The sequence below is a fragment of the Ictalurus punctatus genome, chromosome 11 (assembly GCF_001660625.3).
Source record: "Ictalurus punctatus breed USDA103 chromosome 11, Coco_2.0, whole genome shotgun sequence".
Lineage (NCBI taxonomy): Eukaryota > Metazoa > Chordata > Actinopteri > Siluriformes > Ictaluridae > Ictalurus > Ictalurus punctatus.
The window spans coordinates 21419391-21437989 of record NC_030426.2 but is presented as its reverse complement, the minus strand read 5'-3'; the positions used below and the strand labels follow the sequence as shown (position 1 = coordinate 21437989).

General features: G+C 37.9%; 1 protein-coding gene and 1 non-coding gene across 3 annotated transcripts; one reads left to right on the top strand and one right to left on the bottom strand.

The window, feature by feature from the left end:
• Nucleotides 1–3101: 3101 nt before the first annotated feature.
• mier1a (mesoderm induction early response 1a, transcriptional regulator) lies at nt 3102–13112 on the top strand. 2 transcript variants are annotated; one of them, XM_017480413.3, is made up of 13 exons: nt 3102–3173; nt 5201–5228; nt 5481–5620; nt 5873–6022; nt 6114–6222; nt 6319–6374; nt 6462–6534; nt 7868–8019; nt 8111–8192; nt 8378–8472; nt 9884–9927; nt 10742–10872; nt 12040–13112. In XM_017480413.3, the coding sequence occupies exons 1-13, from the start codon at nt 3165–3167 to the stop codon at nt 12246–12248; spliced, it is 1278 nt and encodes a 425-aa protein (XP_017335902.1). In that variant the 5' UTR covers nt 3102–3164; the 3' UTR covers nt 12249–13112. The 2 variants fall into 2 exon arrangements, with proteins under 2 accessions (XP_017335902.1, XP_017335901.1); XM_017480412.3 differs by having other exon boundaries at nt 6111–6222.
• Nucleotides 4313–4385, bottom strand: trnaf-gaa (transfer RNA phenylalanine (anticodon GAA)). Its single transcript has one exon. It is a non-coding gene; the product is annotated as a tRNA-Phe (tRNA).
• Nucleotides 13113–18599: the final 5487 nt, after the last annotated feature.

The window sequence follows — 18599 nt, the reverse complement described above, 5'->3', positions numbered from 1 at the left end:
TGTATATTGTATCTATATAACCGGGCGCTGCCAGGCTGCAGATCCAGCGCTTCTCTGCGTGTGTTTGTCTAAGTTGTTTTCAATAAGTTTAAGTTGTACATGTGGTTGATCACTTGATGGGATTGCGAAAAAGATAATTGAGTTCACTTGAATATATGTATTCAGGAGTATTTTGATTTTCTCCTTAATTTTGGACAACCTGTCGACACCTGGAGGGTGTGGGCAACAGAGCAGCGGCAAAGTCAATTGGTGATGGACTCTGCGTATATTTGAACAGTAACTGGGCAACGCAATATGAAATATTGGACAAAGGTTGCACCTGCGATTATGAGGCTATCTCGGTTGCTATAAGACCCTTCTATGAGGAAACGATTTAACTCATACATACATTCAAACATACATACATATGAGTTTGGTGAAAATATCTCATTCCTTTCAAGAGTTATAGCCATTTAAGCAAAAGTGGCCACGCCCACTTCAACCTTTTGATATGCGCTTGCTAGGCTAAATCAAAACCTCAACTTTTTTAAAAAAAAATAATTTATTTATTTATAGATATATATAACTATTGATCTAAGGTGTCCAAAGAATTGTCATGGAATAGTTTTATTTCAGCTGAGCGAAAGACTTAGGACTAGTTCGCAAAATGTTTTTTTAAATATTTAACGAACGATTTGATCGACAGCAGTGATCCTAGAGGCAAATTTGTTTAGAATCAGGAGACCTAATATAGTTTACAAAGAACATGTGTATCTCTGAAAAATCAGATAAAATACAATCATATACACAGCATTTATACAGCCATTTAAAAGTTTTTTTTTTTTTACTATTATAGCGCCACCAAGTGGCCAAACTCCGCAATTTGTGTCAAGTGAGCTCAGAGTGAGGCCTTGCATAAGAAAGCATACCAAGTTTGATGAAAAGTGCTCATTCTCTTTAAGAGTTATTACTAGTAACTTATGTGGCCAAAATTGTTCAAAATTGGGGGGCAGTGTAGGCTTGGCAGTTAAGGCTCTGGGTTACTGATCAGAAGGTCGCAGGTTCAAATCCTAGCACTACCAAGCTACCACCGCTGGGCCCCTGAGCAAGGCCCTCAACCCTCTCTGCCCCAGGGGTGCTGCATCATATCTTTTATTCAGGGAAATACTGTGGGAGTTAAAGACAAAGAGAAGGAATTTAGAAGTAAAGTACGGATAGCCTAAATGAATTTTAAGAATAGAGTTGAACAGAAATTTTACTTAGGAAATGTAAAACAAGCATGGGAAGGATTGCATGTAATGATGGGGAGAGAGGGGGCACAACAAGAAGTGCAACTTGAAGACTTGTTAATGAATGCAATCATTTTATGGTAGCATTGATCTTTTGGATGCTAAAATGAAGAGTGAAGAGGTTCTTCAGCAAATTCCGTTAGGTCCACCCTTGTTGTTAGAACAGGACATGGCTGCATGTTTAGCTTGTATTAATATTAATAAAGCCCCAGGCCCTGATGGCTTAAGAGGGAGGGTTTTAAAAGCTTGTTCAGAACAACTCAAAGGGCCTCTTACACAGTTATTTCAGATATTACTAAATGAGCAGTATCACAGTATCACATATGTGGAAAATATCTACAATAATACCTATCCATTAAGCATCAGGGGAAACACTACTTGAGAATTTTAGACCAGTTGCATTGACTTCTGTCCTGGCAAAATGTATGGAAAGAATTGTAAGTAAACATGTTATGTCTTCAGTGACTAAGATTTTAGATTCATTGCAGTTTGCATATAGACCACACAAGGGGACAGAAGATGCCACAATTACTTTAATTGATTTTATTTTAAAGCATGTCCAGGACTCTAAATCTTATGCACGGACACTTTGTATTTATTTCTCCTCAGCTTTTAATACAATGCAGGTTCATTTCTTTCTATCACGTCTGTATAATGTGAATATAAATTCTGCTTTGGTGCATTGGATCAGAGAGTTTTTATGAATGGCATATTTTCAAATGGATTGGTTTTAAATACCACAGGGTTGTGTGTTGTCACCACTCTTATTCTCCATATACACCAATAAGCTACAAATTAAGAGTAATTCAGCTGGTCTGTTTAAGTATGCTGATGATATGGTTCTGGTGCAACTTTGTTCTAAAAAATCAAGTAATGAGCAAGCAAACATATCTTAAAAATGTGCTTGTTCTTGAAGACTGGTGTACACTGAGTGCCTTGCACATAAATGCAAGGAAAACAAAAAAGATGATTTTCAATGTTAATTCTGGTGAACAACATGTGTTAGGGAAACTGAAGTTAAATGATCAGGTTGTTGAGATTGTGGAAAGTTTTTAATATTTAGGAACGTATTTGGATACAAGTTTTAGTTGTTTTTTTTTTTTTTTTGAGAAGGTAGACAATATTTTAAGGAAAGCAAGTCAAAGGTTATTTCTTCTGTGTAAACTTAAGAGTTTTGATGTTAGTCAGTCCGTTTTTGGAAATGGTATAGAAAAGTCATGTTGAGAGTATTTTAATGTTTAATATTACAGCCTGGTTTGGTAACTTAGGAGTGAGGAATTAAAATAAGTTGCAGAGGATAGTGAGAACTGCAGGAAAAATAATAGGATGCCAGCAGCAGCTTGATAAGCTGTATTTGCTGGCAATACACAGAAGAGCAACAAGGGTTGTATTTGACTCCACACACACACTTAACTCAGAATTTGTAATACTTCCATCTGGAATCAGGTATAAGGTCCCCAAATATCTTAGAAATGTGTATAAACATTCCTTTATACTAATGGTAATTAGAATATTAAAGGGTTAGTAACTCCTTTTGAGAATAATTTTTATATTGATCTATTCGCTTGAACCCTTAATAATAAAGTTTACAGGTAATTATTGTACTAAATGTACACCTGGGTTTGGTCTCCCTTTGTAAATCACAGCCTGGCTTCTGAATAACGTGTGTTATTCAGATGTATAATACAAGACAAGACGTGTACCTCAGGTTTAAACACCAGGAGATATAATGCACCATTTATTTGGTTCTGAACGAGTCTTGCTTTGGTTTCAGACGTATTTCTTATTTATTTATTTATTTATTTATTGAACCAGACTTTTATTTTGAATAGCTATCCCGCGCGCGCGCTGCTGTGGCTGCTGCGTCCTTCACTGGTTCACGCACAATAATCAATAATGGCGGAGGTAAGAAAGAAATCACGCTTATAAAAAATAAAAATAAAAAAAATAAACAAACAAACACTTTACAAAGCAAGTAGACCTGCAGAACTGTTGACAGTGGCAATAGCTTTCTGAGCTGTTTGTTTGTCTCGGAGTTAATATATACTTCCACTTCGAATGCAAACGTATTCAGTCGGGTCGCTTTATTAGCAAACTTTTTTTTTTCCTTTCCCTCCCATAGTTAGCCAGATAGCTTTTATAAAACACCATCACTACTACTGTACTAAACAGTACGCTGAAATAGTGCGAACCAATCAACACTAATGGGTGCGCGTGCATGATTGTAGTATACTATCTTGTGGGTTAGTATGCAACGTTAGATTTTTTTTTTTTTTTTTTTAAATAACCGTTAATACTGACTGAATCAGCTAGGGTTAGCTGGCTAACTGTAAACACCGCGCAAATGAACGGGTTGTGTTGAACCTGTTGCACTGCAGATCTACTTTAATTCGCTTTCATTTAAATGTAATTTATTTAGCTGTAAATAACAGTTTTAAAGTTTAAAAAGAAACAAAACCAAAACACGAGCATTAGGATGTTTTCTGCGTGTTTGGCTGTAGCTAGCGTTAGCCGCTAGTTGTGACTGCAACCATAGACATTAAAAAGAAAAAAACACTGTGTAAGAAAATTAAACACGGTTACCTTGCTCGTTATGTTTGAAATAAAAACAAACAAACCAAGAAGAAAAAAAACGCAAAAAACGTTTTCGTGGATTATTTCAGATCGTGATTCCGCATCATGTCACTAGTCAATGTTGATATATAAATAAATCACGTGTGTTTACATTCACACCTAGTTTATTTTCAGGATTGAATCCCAAATTTTTTGCTGCACATGGAGTTGTTTAATTTCACCCCATATAGTGCATGACAAGCCATTTGAGATTAGACCGCAGTCTGATCCAATATAAATAGTCCTGTCCGCTATCTGAGAACTAAACGCGCTTCATCCATGTGAACACCAGACCATTTCCCTAGCTCGCATATAGTATAATTTATACACACACAGTCGTTATACGGATTATAAATTATTCTCTCGAGAATATGTTCAACCCTGAACTTTAATTATACCCGTGTTTAAAATTAAAAGTGTTCCCCTTCAGCTGCCGAAACCCGGGATCGAACCAGGGACCTTCAGATCTTCAGTCTAACGCTCTCCCAACTGAGCTATTTCGGCGCTTTTAGTTAAAGTAGTGAGAAATAACAAGCTCAGTCATTTATTAGACCTACGATATTTACGATCTCTCTCTGTGTGTATGTACATAAAAGTAACCTTCCCTTGTCAGTAATATTTAGCCCCTCAATTCTTCACCTTTCATCAAATCAAAGGCATCCATTTAGTACCATTTAATTTGTAAGTATTTAAAAAACATTTTAAAAATTTCATCATACTAACAATATGTCAGAAAAATGTATCATGTAATCATTTATAATGATATTGATATTACATCGAGATATATATATATATATCGCTCAGCCCTACCATATACAGTATTTGAGCACAGTGTATTACATGTAGATTATGTTTATGATCAAATGTAGTGAATTAACAGATGACGTGCATCTGTTACCACCCTGATACTCGAAAATGGATTCTTTTCAAGTAACCCACTAACACCTTGAAGTCTTTTATTCCTCTTACACTACTGCGCATTTTCTTAACCCTGAATTTTTCTGGGCTTAAAGGCAAGTGCTTGTGTTTAAAGTCAGTGAGCTAGATGCTTTTGAAAAACACGGTCTCCTGCTGTTCTACTCAAGGAAAATCGAGAAATTTGACTTAAGCACACTCTTAACCCATAACTTTCACCAGGTAAATATCAAAAAGCCAACTCTGAATACTTTGGGTACTAGTAAAGTGAGTATGTACAAAGTGAGTGATTGGCACCACCTAGTGCACGGGAATGTATCTGAATGCTGTTCAATGCTGATTACTGAAAGACAGATTATCTGTACTTTATCAGCAGTTAACATTTTGGGTTTATTCTTTTCCAGCTCTCAATAAGTGGAGCAAGTACCAAAGGTAACGATCCACAGTCCTAATTATTTACAGTAATCAGCCAAATAATTTCATATTCCTTCAATAAGATCTCACTCATATAGTCCATGTTTTAACTTGACGATTGAATTCACTTTCTGTTTTGAATGACCTAATAATAGTCAGTTAATAATAAGCACTTCATAATTTCTCATTAGGCTAAATAATTACTAACAAATAGATGTTTTATACAGAATGCCATCCAGAACCATCTTGTTAAACCTGACTGTGTTTCAGGCGTGCAGGATGAGGACGGGGATTTTGAGCCCACCGCGGACATGCTGGTCCATGACTTTGATGACGAGCAGACGATGGAGGAGGAGGAGATGCTGGAAGGAGAGACCAACTTCAGCTCAGAGATAGACGACCTCACTCGAGTGAGTTGCGTAGCGTTTAATAGACGCGATTCTGAACCTGACTGCAATGTAGAGGCTTTGGGTTTGACTGGTTCTGAACAGGAAGTATGACCATGAACCTTGAAGGGTGGATCTTCTGTAATGCTTAAAGAAATTTACAGTGATTAGAAATGAGATTTATAATAAACTAACATAAACCATCATAAAAATTTATATGACGTCATTCTCAATTGAGTATTTTTCTTCTTCCTGTATGTGCCTGGTTTGTTTCAGGAAGGCGAGATGCCCCTTCAGGAGCTGTTAAAAATGTATGGGTACGGTGCGGCAGATTCAGCAGACTCAGAGGATGAAGCACCTGAAGAACAGGATGTTTCAGAGAATGACCAGAGCAGCAGTGCCCATGGGAATGTAAAGACAAACAAGGTTAGAACCTAAATGAAGCATCTTGACGTCATGTACCAGTGTGAAGGTCATCACTAGTTTTCCTCTTCTGTGTGCTTGTTTACATAAGGAGGACAGAGACGACGAGGACCAGAGATTGTCCAGTGAGGAGTCTCCTGACCCCAGCAGGACATACGGCACCACTCAGCTCCTCTGCTCTGAACCGTGCAGCTACTTTGATGGTATGTTTAGTTCACATTTCATTACCTGAAGCAAATACACATCAGGCTTCTAACGAACACTACACCGTGTGTTAAATGGCCGTTTTTGATTCCCAGGTGATGCCGACGAATCCGAGGATGAAGATTACGTTCCATCTGAAGAGTGGAAGAAGGTGATGTTTCAAACTTCCTAAACTTACAACTGAATATTAATTATAGTCATGTAGTCAAACGAATAGGAATTATTTTTGGATAAACAGGAAGTGAAGGTTGGGCCAATGTACCAGGCTGAGACACCGACTGAGCTGTGCAAATATAAAGACAATGAAAAAGGTAAGAGAGCAATGCTAAATTGAACAGGAATCATTCGAGACTGTTTAAAGTTTCAAACTGTTTCAAGAATTTCCTTTTAGCAGTTAAAACCTTAAATATGGACCGTAATATTTCTCATTTTGAGATTCATTTCAAGAAGGAAAGGAACCTCGAGTCCAGTGCCTTCGACTGTTCAACTGTACTGACATTCAATTTGAGATTATTTAGACGTTACTATATGACGTGTGTATCTAAAAAAAAAAAATTCACCTTATTTTTATTCAGCTTATCCAGTGAAAATAAAAAACAGACATTTTTATTATAATCTATTAAGTAAGGTCATACTTAAAAAAAAAAAAAAAAAATCAGTTTCTAGTTAGATTTAATGTTGTGGAATGTCTGCAAAACAAGTTAGTTCTGTCATGTACATTTTATACACACTACCCGTCAAACGTTTGTGGACACTCGACTGAAATGTTTCACATGATCTTAAAAACATTTTTATCTGAAGGTGTGTGATTAAAGGTTTTCAATCGGTGTTGTAGACAAAAATATAACCGTGCCGACATATTCATTTCTTTCATCAGAAAACTAACATTTTATTTACAAAAAAATATTATTTTAAACGGACGACTCGGAGCGAAATATCCCGAAAAGCAGCCGATAAGAGTCCGGCGTCGGTGTGAACGCCTTTAATACTGTTTAAAAAGCATCTCGGGGAAATTCCTCAAGAAATCGGTCGAGAAAATGCCAAGAATACATTTCTGGAAATTCTTGGCAAAAAGGGCGTCTACTTTGAAGATGCTAAAATACTAAATTATTTTGATTTATTTTGGATTTTTTTTTTATCACAACATAATTCCCATAGGACTGAAAATGCAACTTAGTGTTCTTGATAAATAAAAAAAAAAATTCAATTCAATTCAATTCAGATAACCACAATAAATCAGAAACCTCAAAGCCTTCCATCCTGAATTCTTTCCCTTGTTGGAAAACGTAACATTACAGCTTTATCTCCGTCTGTTTTAAAGTGCTGACACTGGAGACTCCTTACCAGAAACGTTAAATAAAAAGCCTCTTCACAGAAACCTTCACCATATCAACAGCTGCACATTTTAAAAATCCATTTACATGACGCATCCAACACACAAGTCCCTGTGAATGAGCCGTTATTATAGAAGCGTATTATAACAAGCACAGATTATTATTATTATTATTATTATTATTATTATTATTATTCAGGATATTTCTGCTTGCTAAGACCTTATTTTTTGTTTGCAGTGTACTTGAAGATCACAGAACGTTCCTATCGCTTCGTGCACTTTTTTTTTTTTTTTTTTTTTTGCAATCCTAGTATACGAGAACGAGGATCAGCTTCTGTGGAATCCGGAGTTGCTGCCAGAAAACGAAGTGGTTGAATTTTTAGCTGAAGCTTCCAAGCGGGTCGGAGAGCAGACCGGAGTGGATGCCGTCCCAGAGATGCCTGTAATCAAAGACGACGAGGAGGTGACTCCGTGTCAAATCGTATACTCGTATAAGGAAACTGTCCGTCCATATGCTCTGTTGCTGAAACTGTTGATTACTGTCTGTATTACAGGCTCTCTACGAGTTGATCAAATGCAATTTTAATAAAGAAGAAGCTTTAAAAAGACTGGAGTTTAACCCCAAGCCTGTTAAAGGTAAGCGTCTAAGGTTTTACTTTCATGTGTGGAACTGAAATGGTTAGGATTGAAGACATTAAGCAGGACAGCTGTATTAGAGTGTCACTGTGTCCACTCTGTTTGTTATTAAAGTGAACGGGAGCAGCGATGCACTCAGGAAACATTATACACAGGATTTTATTAATGACTCTCTTTCACTTCAGATGAGCTGCCAGTGTGGACAGAAGAGGAAAGACATGAATTTGAGCAAGGGGATGATGTTTATGGAAACGACTGTAACTCCATGCAAGCCGATAAGGTGAGTTTGCAAAGCTTTCTATAGTTGGCATACGGTGATGCCACTTCAGAGCGGCACAGCGGGTAGTGCTGACGGTTCACAGCTTCACAATCCTGAGCTCAGGTTACTGTCTCTGTGGCGGTTCTCTGGTGTCATCCCACCTTCCAAAAACATGCCAGTAGGTGAACCGGCTACTCTAGGTATGAGTGTGTGTGTGTGCACAATGTCCTGCAATGGACTGGCATGTTTCAACAAGGAATGGACCACAGTAAGTGATAGACCAATTTTATGGCAAAAAAAAAATCATCAAGGTGCTCTGGGATTTAATCTTCCACGTCAAAAGAACTGTAGTAAGTTCTCCAAGAAGGCTGAAGCAACCTACCCGTGTATTTGAGAGAATATATTTTGTTTTAAATGCCAAGGAAAATTATGATTTGACTCCATTTTTTTTAATTGGCTGTTCTGCACTTTACTGTTCAATATATAGATATTTTACTAATGAATAAATTGACAAAAAAAATTACGTTAAACAAAAAAATGTGTATACACTACCAGTCAAAAGTTTAGACACATTCATTCTTTATGTTTTATAATCCCCCTTCCCACACGATATTTTAGAATAATAATAAAGTCACAAATGGATCTATGGGAATTATGTTGTGATAAAAAAAATCAAAAATAAATCAAAATAATTTAATCATAAATTTTAGCATCTTCAAAGTAGACACCCTTATTGCCTAGAATTTCCAGAAATGTATTCTTGCCGTTTTCTCACCCGATTTCTTGTGGAATTTCCCTGAGATGTTTTTTAAACAGCATTAAAGGAGTTCACACCGACGCTGCACTCTTATGGACTGCTTTTCAGAATATTTCACTCCAAGTCGTCGGTTTAAAATAATATTTTAATTAGTTTTGTAATGCAGGAAATGAATATGTCGGCACAACTATATTTTTGTCTACAACACCGATTTCAAACATTTAATCACACACCTTCAGATCAAAAGGTTTTCAAGACCACGAGGAACACTTTGACTGGTAGTGTATATAAAGTAAATATTAAATATTTTCAGTTTACAATTTTTTTGTGATCACTAGGTACCCAAGACCTCTTCACAGCACTGTATTTTGACAGAACATTTTGGTTTAAATGAGAAATGCACTTCATTTCTTTGTTAATTATTTTTGCAGTAAAAGTAACGTAAATGCAGTTACAATTTCAATTCATAAAAAAAATAAATAAATAAAGTTTATGTGCCGTACATGTCTGAACCTGACACTTAGTTTGAGACGATTACAGTTGTTGTTCTTGTTTTACATATTATATTAAACCAGTCCAGAAGAGAACTAGATCTGTTTGCTGAATTTTGTATATTAAAGATCGAACTGTTATCAGTAAAGGTGCATCTCAGCTTATTATTTCTGTGTACAACAGATAAAACTCTGGAGGAGAAAACCTGATCTCCACCCCTGTGTCGCGTAAGTCTCCCTTCTGTACTGTCCATAAAATACATTTTAGTGAAATCTCAAAATAAATCAATTAGTTAAACGAATAAAAGCAAACAGTAAAAAAAAAAAAAAGGTATATGATACAAGGATATAGGCGAATTTAACATATTTTACTAGACCTCGGGATTGTTTTGTGATACCATTGTATTTTTATTCAAGAATGTCAAAAGTCATTTCATCTGCTATTTTATTCATTTCTTTTTACTTCAGTTTCCTTCGTTATTCCATTTCCTTTCCAGCGCAGTAATTGTGTATGATTTATTTATAGTGTAGATTTCACACGCAAACAGAATTACCGTCGAATCGTTAAACTTTCAGATGATAAAGCAAATGGAAACTCTTCTAGCCGTAATAGACATATCTACACAATGTTTGACACACTTCTTTTTGACTAGTATGTTCATTTCTGTTCTAATGAGATGTGCTTGGCTTTTGCTAAGCTTCTCTGAGCTATAAGGAATTATTTGTGGTATCTTTGCTTTACGAATGCGTTTGTTCCTGTAAACACTGCCTTAGCACAGAAGTCTCACTAATAGAAGTGATCCAGGTTTTATATGCTAATTTAGAACAAACAGTATATATATATATTTTTTTAATGTATTTCCATCTTCTGCACAAAGCAGCATACAGTCGAAGCACATTTGATTATTTTGCATACGTACAAACTCGGCTAAAGAGTTTGATGATGAGTGTGGATATCAGTCACTGCTTAATACAGTTGCTTTTCACAGCATGTCCAGACTGTACAGTTGATGTGTGTGTGTGTGTGTGTGTCTGTGTTCAGGGACTCCACAGAGCAGACGCTGGCTGAGACGGAGAGCACAGCGCTCAGCCGAGCAGACGCTGCTCCTGCAGGAGCTTCCAACTGCAGCGGCCGCCAGTTAGATAGTAAAGGCAGTAGAACGACACACAACGGTTAGACTGATGTTTAACTTTTCTTATACAACAGAGCTATTGCATTCTCATTTCTGATTGGTCAGTTGGTGTTGATTAAAACGGTGTTGGCTGTAAGGCGAATCGCAGGTTTATGTGTATAACGTACTCGTTCGTATGCGTTTCTATAGTAATAATTTATACAGGGACCGGTAAGGCTCCACATAATCTAATTTAACACAGAAAACGTATGCTCTTTGTTATGGTGAAGTCTTCTGTAAGCAGACCGTTATTTAACGTTTATGGAAGGAGACTCCAGCGTCAGCACCTCGTAACATTCAGCAAAATTTCCACCACGGGAAAGTGTTCAGGACCGAGGAATTTGCTCTTTCCTGTTTCTCTGTAACAAGCAGGGGTTTTTTCCCCGTCTCATTCATTTCTAAAGAGAGGTAAAAGACAGGCTGGTGAGGGAATTATACGTAGGAACAACAGATGAAAAGTATGACACGTTGTCAAACAGTTACTAAAAAATATGTTTTTATCGCTGGTAAATTGCTGAGGTAGAGGAGGAATGAAATACCACTGTACGTGCTGTTGTATGAAAACGATCAACTTCTGGGTGGTTATAATAACTGCTTCATGTTGCTCCACATCACACCAACCTGACACGGATTATTTTCACATAACAGCACGTCCCCGAGTGTTTTATTTGTAATATACTGCACAAATAATGCAAAATTACTCGCCTAGGACATTTTCACATGTGCAGTATAACTGTTTAAATTCAATCAGAGTAAACTTTTTTTGGTCCACAATTTGCACATTACAAACCCAAATGAAGTCAAATTCATATAGACTCTGCAAAATGACTAATAGGTACGAACGAGTGTTGTAGAAACTATACTTTCCTCTCCTGTTCGTCTGTTTCCCAAAGACTGAATCGGAGAGAAATGGATTCAGTTTCAAACTGCACAAATAACACTCTCTTACTGAAATGCTACGTGTCACTTTAAAGTAGACTGAAAACACAGTGGTTTCTCTCACTGGCTCTCTTTCTCTCTCTCTCACTCTCTCTCTTGCATTCTCGCTCGCTCTCTCTCACGCTCTCTTGCTCTTTCTCTCTCTCTCTCTCTCTCTCTCTCTCTCTCTATCTATCTCTTCAGACGATTAGACATCCTTGACCGTGTTTTATTTGTGTCCACACTACAGGTGCAGATTCCCGCCCTGTCGATCTCGCGTCCTCGTGTGGCTCGGATCGTAGCACATCAGACACACAGGTCCATTCCAGCCCCGATCCCAACGTCAGCAGCTCGAACACGGACACAGTTAGACGACAGAGGGAGGGCGAGGAGGATTTGGAGAGACCGGCGAAAAAGCCGAAGACCGAGGTGGAGTTTCTCACGGCAGCGGCTGTTTAAGGCATTCAGAGAAGGAGAGCAGAAGTTGCAGATAGGTTTAGCTGCATTTCAGGGATTTATTTAGAAGAAATCAATGCTTTTGGTTGCTATTCTGATCTAATTCATACCCCAAAGCAACATACTATAAGCAGCCCAAAGTTTCATGTAAGCTGTCTTTGTAATGATTGTGTTCCTCGGTGTAGGATCAGGATCCTAGATAACAGTGAGACACAAATTCATTTCATATTGCTCAGTCAAATCCAGACACACAGGAAAATTCCTGTCCGTGATATTAGTGGCCAGTGATCTCAGACTGCTTTAACAGAGCTATTTAAATACCTAATTCCTTTTATCGTTCTTGCGTAATACAATATTTTTTAGTTCTTTAAGTTAAAGTCTGTAAACAAACTAAATCTGTCACGTTCTACTACAAGCTGTTTGACGCTGCATCTTTTTCCACATGAGTTAATTGGGAAAACTTCCTTTTTTCGTATTATTCCAAAAAAAACAAAAAAGTTCTTTGTAAGAAAATTTGTGCTTATTTTTGTATTTGATAGCTATTTATATTTTGTATACGGTTCCGGTTGAGCACACGCTTCAAGGGGAAATGTAAGACTGATTTATTTATTTCTAATGTACTCTCTGTATCTGTGTAAACACTATTACACTATCATTTCAGTTTTCTAAAGTTTATACACCGCATCCATGATGTCTGAAGGACCTTATTTGAGAGATTGTTTTGTGCTTTCAATATGTTGTAAGTAGTATAAAACATTTGAACGTCTTTAAAAAAAAAAAAAAAAAAAAAAAATTTCCTTATTTATCACATTTCTTTTTTTTTTTTTTAACCAAATAAAGTTCTTAATTATTTCTCTGTAAGCAGAAGGGGTTTGTCTCCTTGATTTAACCAGGTAAACAGTGTGCATCAGCTGAATATTTTAAATCCTGATCCTGTGAATGGATTTACTCTATATTCACTCTGGTACTGCAGCAAACGTATAAACAATGATTGTTACAGTTTAAGAGTGGGACAAATCATCAGCATGGGCACCTGGGACAAACAGATTTTGTGTCTGGGTTATTAGCTTTTTATTGTCCGTTTAACAATCAGGAAAAGGGGAATCCTACTACAAAAAATATTTATGTCCTAGTTTCAAATTGAAAGGTTATTACTAGATTACTAATGGTAAATGGTCTGTACTTATACAGCACCTTTTAACCCTAGTGGCTCTATAAAGCACTTTACACTGTTTCTCATTCTCTCTCACACACACAGAGCAGCCCGGGAGCAACTTGTCTTGCCCAAGGACATTTCAGCATGTGGGCACAGAATCGAACCACCAACCCTACCCCCTGAGCCTCCATATATACGAACATCTGAATGAGTTTCTTCACTCCTTGAGCCTGCGCCCTGTTCCTGCCCACAGCTTTTATATCACTATAAACACACAAAATAGCGCATACTTATTTGAAAAGGTGCTGGAGAGAGTCTATGAAATAACTGACATGACACCCGTCCAAATACAAAAAAAGCACTCCAGACCATGGTTTTCTCAGCCACATAGTACACTTGTGCTGAGGACATGGCTTAAACATTTTTTTAACATGTTATACATATTTTCAAGTTTTACAAGTTATTTGTACATGGAAGAAATAATAATAATATTAATAAAAAAAAAAAAACAACAACGGACTATTGCCCCTTTAAAATACTTAAGCTTGCACCCCAGTGCTGTTACTACAGCATGAAAGAAAGTATGGCTGTATGCACGTACAGATCCTGCTTCATTATATTTGTAAATGTTTATCCACGGGACATATTTGCCTGGAAAACAAGCCTACTTTGTTTATCACAGCTGGGTTACTGAGCTAATAAGCAGTTAATAAGATACTGAATAACAAATAATGAGACTGTACTACCTGCAGTCTTTGGGTAGAATGTTGACCAACCACCAGGTGTCAGTGTTACTCTCCAAAAATTCCTCAGTACAGAACAGCTTCAACTCTGGGATATTGGTGGGTTTCCTCACATGAACTGCTTGCTTCAGGTTCTTCCACAACATTTCTATTGGATTAAGATCAGGACTTTGACTTGGCCATTCTAAAACAATAAATTTATTCTTCTTTAACCGTTCTTTGGTAGAACGACTTGTGTGAGCTTAGGATCATTGTCTTGCTGCATGACCCACTTTCTCTTGAGATTCAATTTTCCTTTAGAATTAACTGGTATAATTCAGAATTCATTGTTCCATCAATGATGGCAAGTCGTCCTGGTCCAGATGCAGCAAAACAGGCTCAAACCATGATACTACCACCAGCATGTTTCACAGATGGGATAAGGTTCTTATGCTGAAGTGCAGTGTTTTCCTTTCTCCAAACATAACGCTTCTCATTTAAACCAAAAAGTTCTATTTTGGACTCATCTATCACAAAACATTTTCCCAATATCCTTCTGGCTTGTCCACGTGATCTTTATCAAACTGCAGAGGGGCAGCAATGTTCTTTTTGGAGAGCAGTGGCTTTCTCCTTGTAACCCTGCTATGAACACCATTGTTATTCAGTGTTCTCCTGATGGTGGACTCATGAACATTAACATTAGCCAATGTGAGAGAGGCCTTTAGTTGTTTAGAAGTTACTCCGGGTTCCTTTGTGATCTCATGGACTATTACACGTCTTGCTCTTGGTGTGATCTTTGTTGCTCAACCACTCCTGGGAAGGGTAACAATGGTCTTGATTTTCCTCCATTTGTACACAATCTGTCTGACTGTGGATTGGTGGAGTCCAAACTCTTTAGAGATGGTTTTGTAACCTTTTCCAGCCTGATGAGCGTCAACAATTCTTTTTATGAGGTCCTCAGAAATCTCCATTGTTCCTGCCATGATACACTTCCACAAACATGTGTTGTGAAGATCAGACTCTGATAGATCCCTGTTCTTTAAATTAAACAGGACGCTCATTCCTGATTATCATCCCAATGATTGAAATCACATGACTCTAATTTCACCTTCAAATTAACTGCTAGTCCTAGAGGTTCACATACTTTTGCCACTCACAGATATGTAATATTGGCCCATTTTCCTCAATAAATAAATGACCAAGTATAATATTTTTGTCTCATTTGTTTAATTGGGTTCTCTTTATCATCTTCTAGGACTTGTGTGAAAATCTGATGATGTTTCAGGCCATATTTATGCAGATATATAAAAAATTCGAAAGGGTTCACAAACTTTCAAGCACCATTGTAGATACATGAGCTAGAGTGAGCTAAGCCCCACATCATTCAAAAATTAAATCCATCCATTTCCCATACCACTTATTTTACACAGGGGATCACACAGGCGAGCCTGGAGCGTATCCCAGGGAACTCGGAGCACAAGGCGAGGGACATCCTGGACGAGGTGCCTATTTGGAAATGTCAATCAACCTACAACACGTGTCATTGGACTAGGGAAGGAAAGCAGATTGGAGCAGAGGGGAACATGCAAACTCCACGTACACAGGGGATTTGAACTCCGAACCTAGGAGGTGCGTGGCAAACGTGCTAACCAAAATGCCACTGTATCCCCTTTATTATTATTATTATTATTACTGAGACTCTGGGATATAACCTTTTGATAGCTTAGCCCTCCCATCTAATATCTCCCCGGCTGCCAGTGATGGAACTGTGTCAATATAAACCATAGGTTCATTTATAATGCCAGTTTGCCTTGCACAGTTAAATCACCTGTGTACTGCTTTGCTTGTATATTTGACACTAGCTGTGCGCTAATGTTACCTGCTTACATTAAGCTACGTGGCCAGTCACCAGACTGCAAACATTACATTAAGTAAGCAAATCTAATGTGTGAAGATAATTCACTCCTGCACTGTATTATGCAGCTCGCAACCCGGTGCAGTTACTGTGGGGGAAAAACCTGGCACATGCGAATGCCATTGCATACTTTTCATTCTGACTGAAATGTTCATTTCCATCAGCACCACATTTAAACTTTTAAGAGCAATAAAAGAAACGTCGTCCCTCCAGATCAGTGTTTCTCATTCCTCGCCCCAGAGGACCTTCATATCATACTTCACGTTGGAATATTCAACTCATCAGCTAACTAATAAATGGTGTTGCCAACGTTTTTGTTTTTTTTTTCTCCCCGAGAGTAAATTAACTAATGAAAGCATAAAAAGTTACTAGACGTCGTTGTTGTAGATTGAGCTAATTTGCATATTCAGTGGATCATCATGCTCATTTGCATATCAAAAAATATACGAAGGAGGAAGATTTTCTGAAGACAAAATAGAGTCAAATTTTTATATTCACAAAATACTGTAATATCTACCAAGAACGTAGACTGGAGAGCCAGAACTGGAGGTTCTCCAGAACCAGACTTGAGAAACACTGCTCTAGATTATGGAGACCTAAATCCTAACGGAAATAAAACAGAAAGTAAAACAACGTCCTCTTTGGAACATGATCTTCAGATCCTGTTCAGGACTGAAGTTAGCAAACCTCGACAAGGCTAAACGTAAAAATCTGTTGCATTGTTCTAAGTTAAAAGCCTTTCTGAAACCTGTACAGACGTGTCAGCGCCTCTGAAAAGCAAACACACTTCTCTCTGAGAACACACACTGAGTAATGAAGGTCTTACTTCATTATCTATATGGCACATTGAATAATAGACAGTGGCTTGTGGTCATGTAGATTATCAGGCAACACGGTAATAATGGAATAATTGGAGTATAATAATTGGCTTCTTAACACCAAGCAGTGCAAGGTAGTGTGTAATCTGCGTGCTCCCCACTGCTTAAAATTCAATTCAATTCAATTCAGTTTGATTTGTATAGCACTTTTACCGGTGGACACTGTCTCAAAGCAGCTTTAAAGAAACATAAAAAGACAGGATAGAGATTTTAAGCGTGTGAATTTATCCCTATTGAGCGAGCCGGTGGTGACGGTGCTGAGGAAAAGATGATATGATGGAAGAAACCTTGAGAGGAACCGGACTCAGAAGGGAACCCGTCCTCATCCGGGTCACAAAAGATAGTGTGAACGTAAAAGAAAGTTCATTACGGTTTTACCATGGAGTCTGTTTGTCGAACTAGTCCACTGTTCACTAAAGGAGACCTGAGTGCAAAACTGCAGGTGGTAAAGCAACCGTAGTCCCAGCAACCACAGTGAGAATGTCCATGTGGGACTGAGGTCCAAAACCTTTTCCGTTGTACTTCAAGCGGGTACATCCTCAGCAATCTCCAGCCTGTAGCCTCCAGTTGATGAGAGCTCCATCCAGAGGTAGGGCATCAGGATGGATCTGGCAGAAAAACAAAACATTTCTAACAGCATTTAACTCTTAAAAGTGTTACAGTACCTACGTTTCACCAATGCTTTCTCACTCTCATCAGTGTGTAACAACTCAGTGTGTCCTCAGAGGGGGTGGAGAACTAAATGTCACCCATCAGCCTGAAAGGAACAAATTACAAGAGGGAACACGGGTAACGTTAAAATATTCCATCCTACTCCAAGGCCATGGATGAAAGGAACGTGATATTTCAATAGGACAAAGATGAACGCACTGGTGAATGACACTCTGGCGTAGTCGGATGGATGTGTGATGACATTAAGTCCCCTGGGGGCAGAAAGGGGGTGCATTCATGTCCTAAACCTACAGTAAAGTAACAGATCTCCAGGTCCTTATTTGACATTGTTCTTTAAATATATCCACAACCTTTAACATAAGCATCAAACTGACATTTTAATCATGACACAACAAAAATCATCTCACCTATATTTACATTTACATTTATTCATTTAGCGGACGCTTTTATCCAGAGCGACTTACAAATGAGAAGATACAAGCAAAGCGATATGTCAAGCAGAGAACAATACGAGTAGTGCTACCGTGCAAGATCCGTTAACTGAGTTCCAGAAGAAGCAAAGTGCGCAGAGTAGAGGTGTGAGTGCCAGAGTAATCTATTTATTTATTTATTTATTATGGGTTGGTTAGGTGTTGACGGAAGAGGTGGGTCTTTAGCTGTTTTTTGAAGATGGTGAGATTCTGCGGTCCGGATTGAGGTTGGAAGTTCATTCCACCACTGAGGAATACACACACACACACACACACACACACATACATATATATACATATATACCCATGCAGTGGGTTCAGAATGTATTCAGACTTTCACAGTTTATTGTGTTATATAGTACATTCAGGGACTGTAAATGTCCTTGAGTGACCCAGTCAAAGCCCAGATTTAAACTCCATAGAATTTCGATGGAGAGACATGAAGCTAGCAGTTTACAGACACTTCACATCCAATCTGTACAAGCTTGAGAGGATCTGCCGGGAAAAATGGTAGAAACCGGCCACACCCAGGTGTGCAAGG

Excerpts from the sequence above, each read along its gene's own strand:
- mier1a (XM_017480412.3), top strand. Across the intron at positions 6,223-6,318 it reads ACCGTGCAGCTACTTTGATG|GTGATGCCGACGAATCCGAG; the intron begins GTATGTTTAGTT and ends TTTGATTCCCAG. Across the intron at positions 6,375-6,461 it reads CATCTGAAGAGTGGAAGAAG|GAAGTGAAGGTTGGGCCAAT; the intron begins GTGATGTTTCAA and ends TTGGATAAACAG.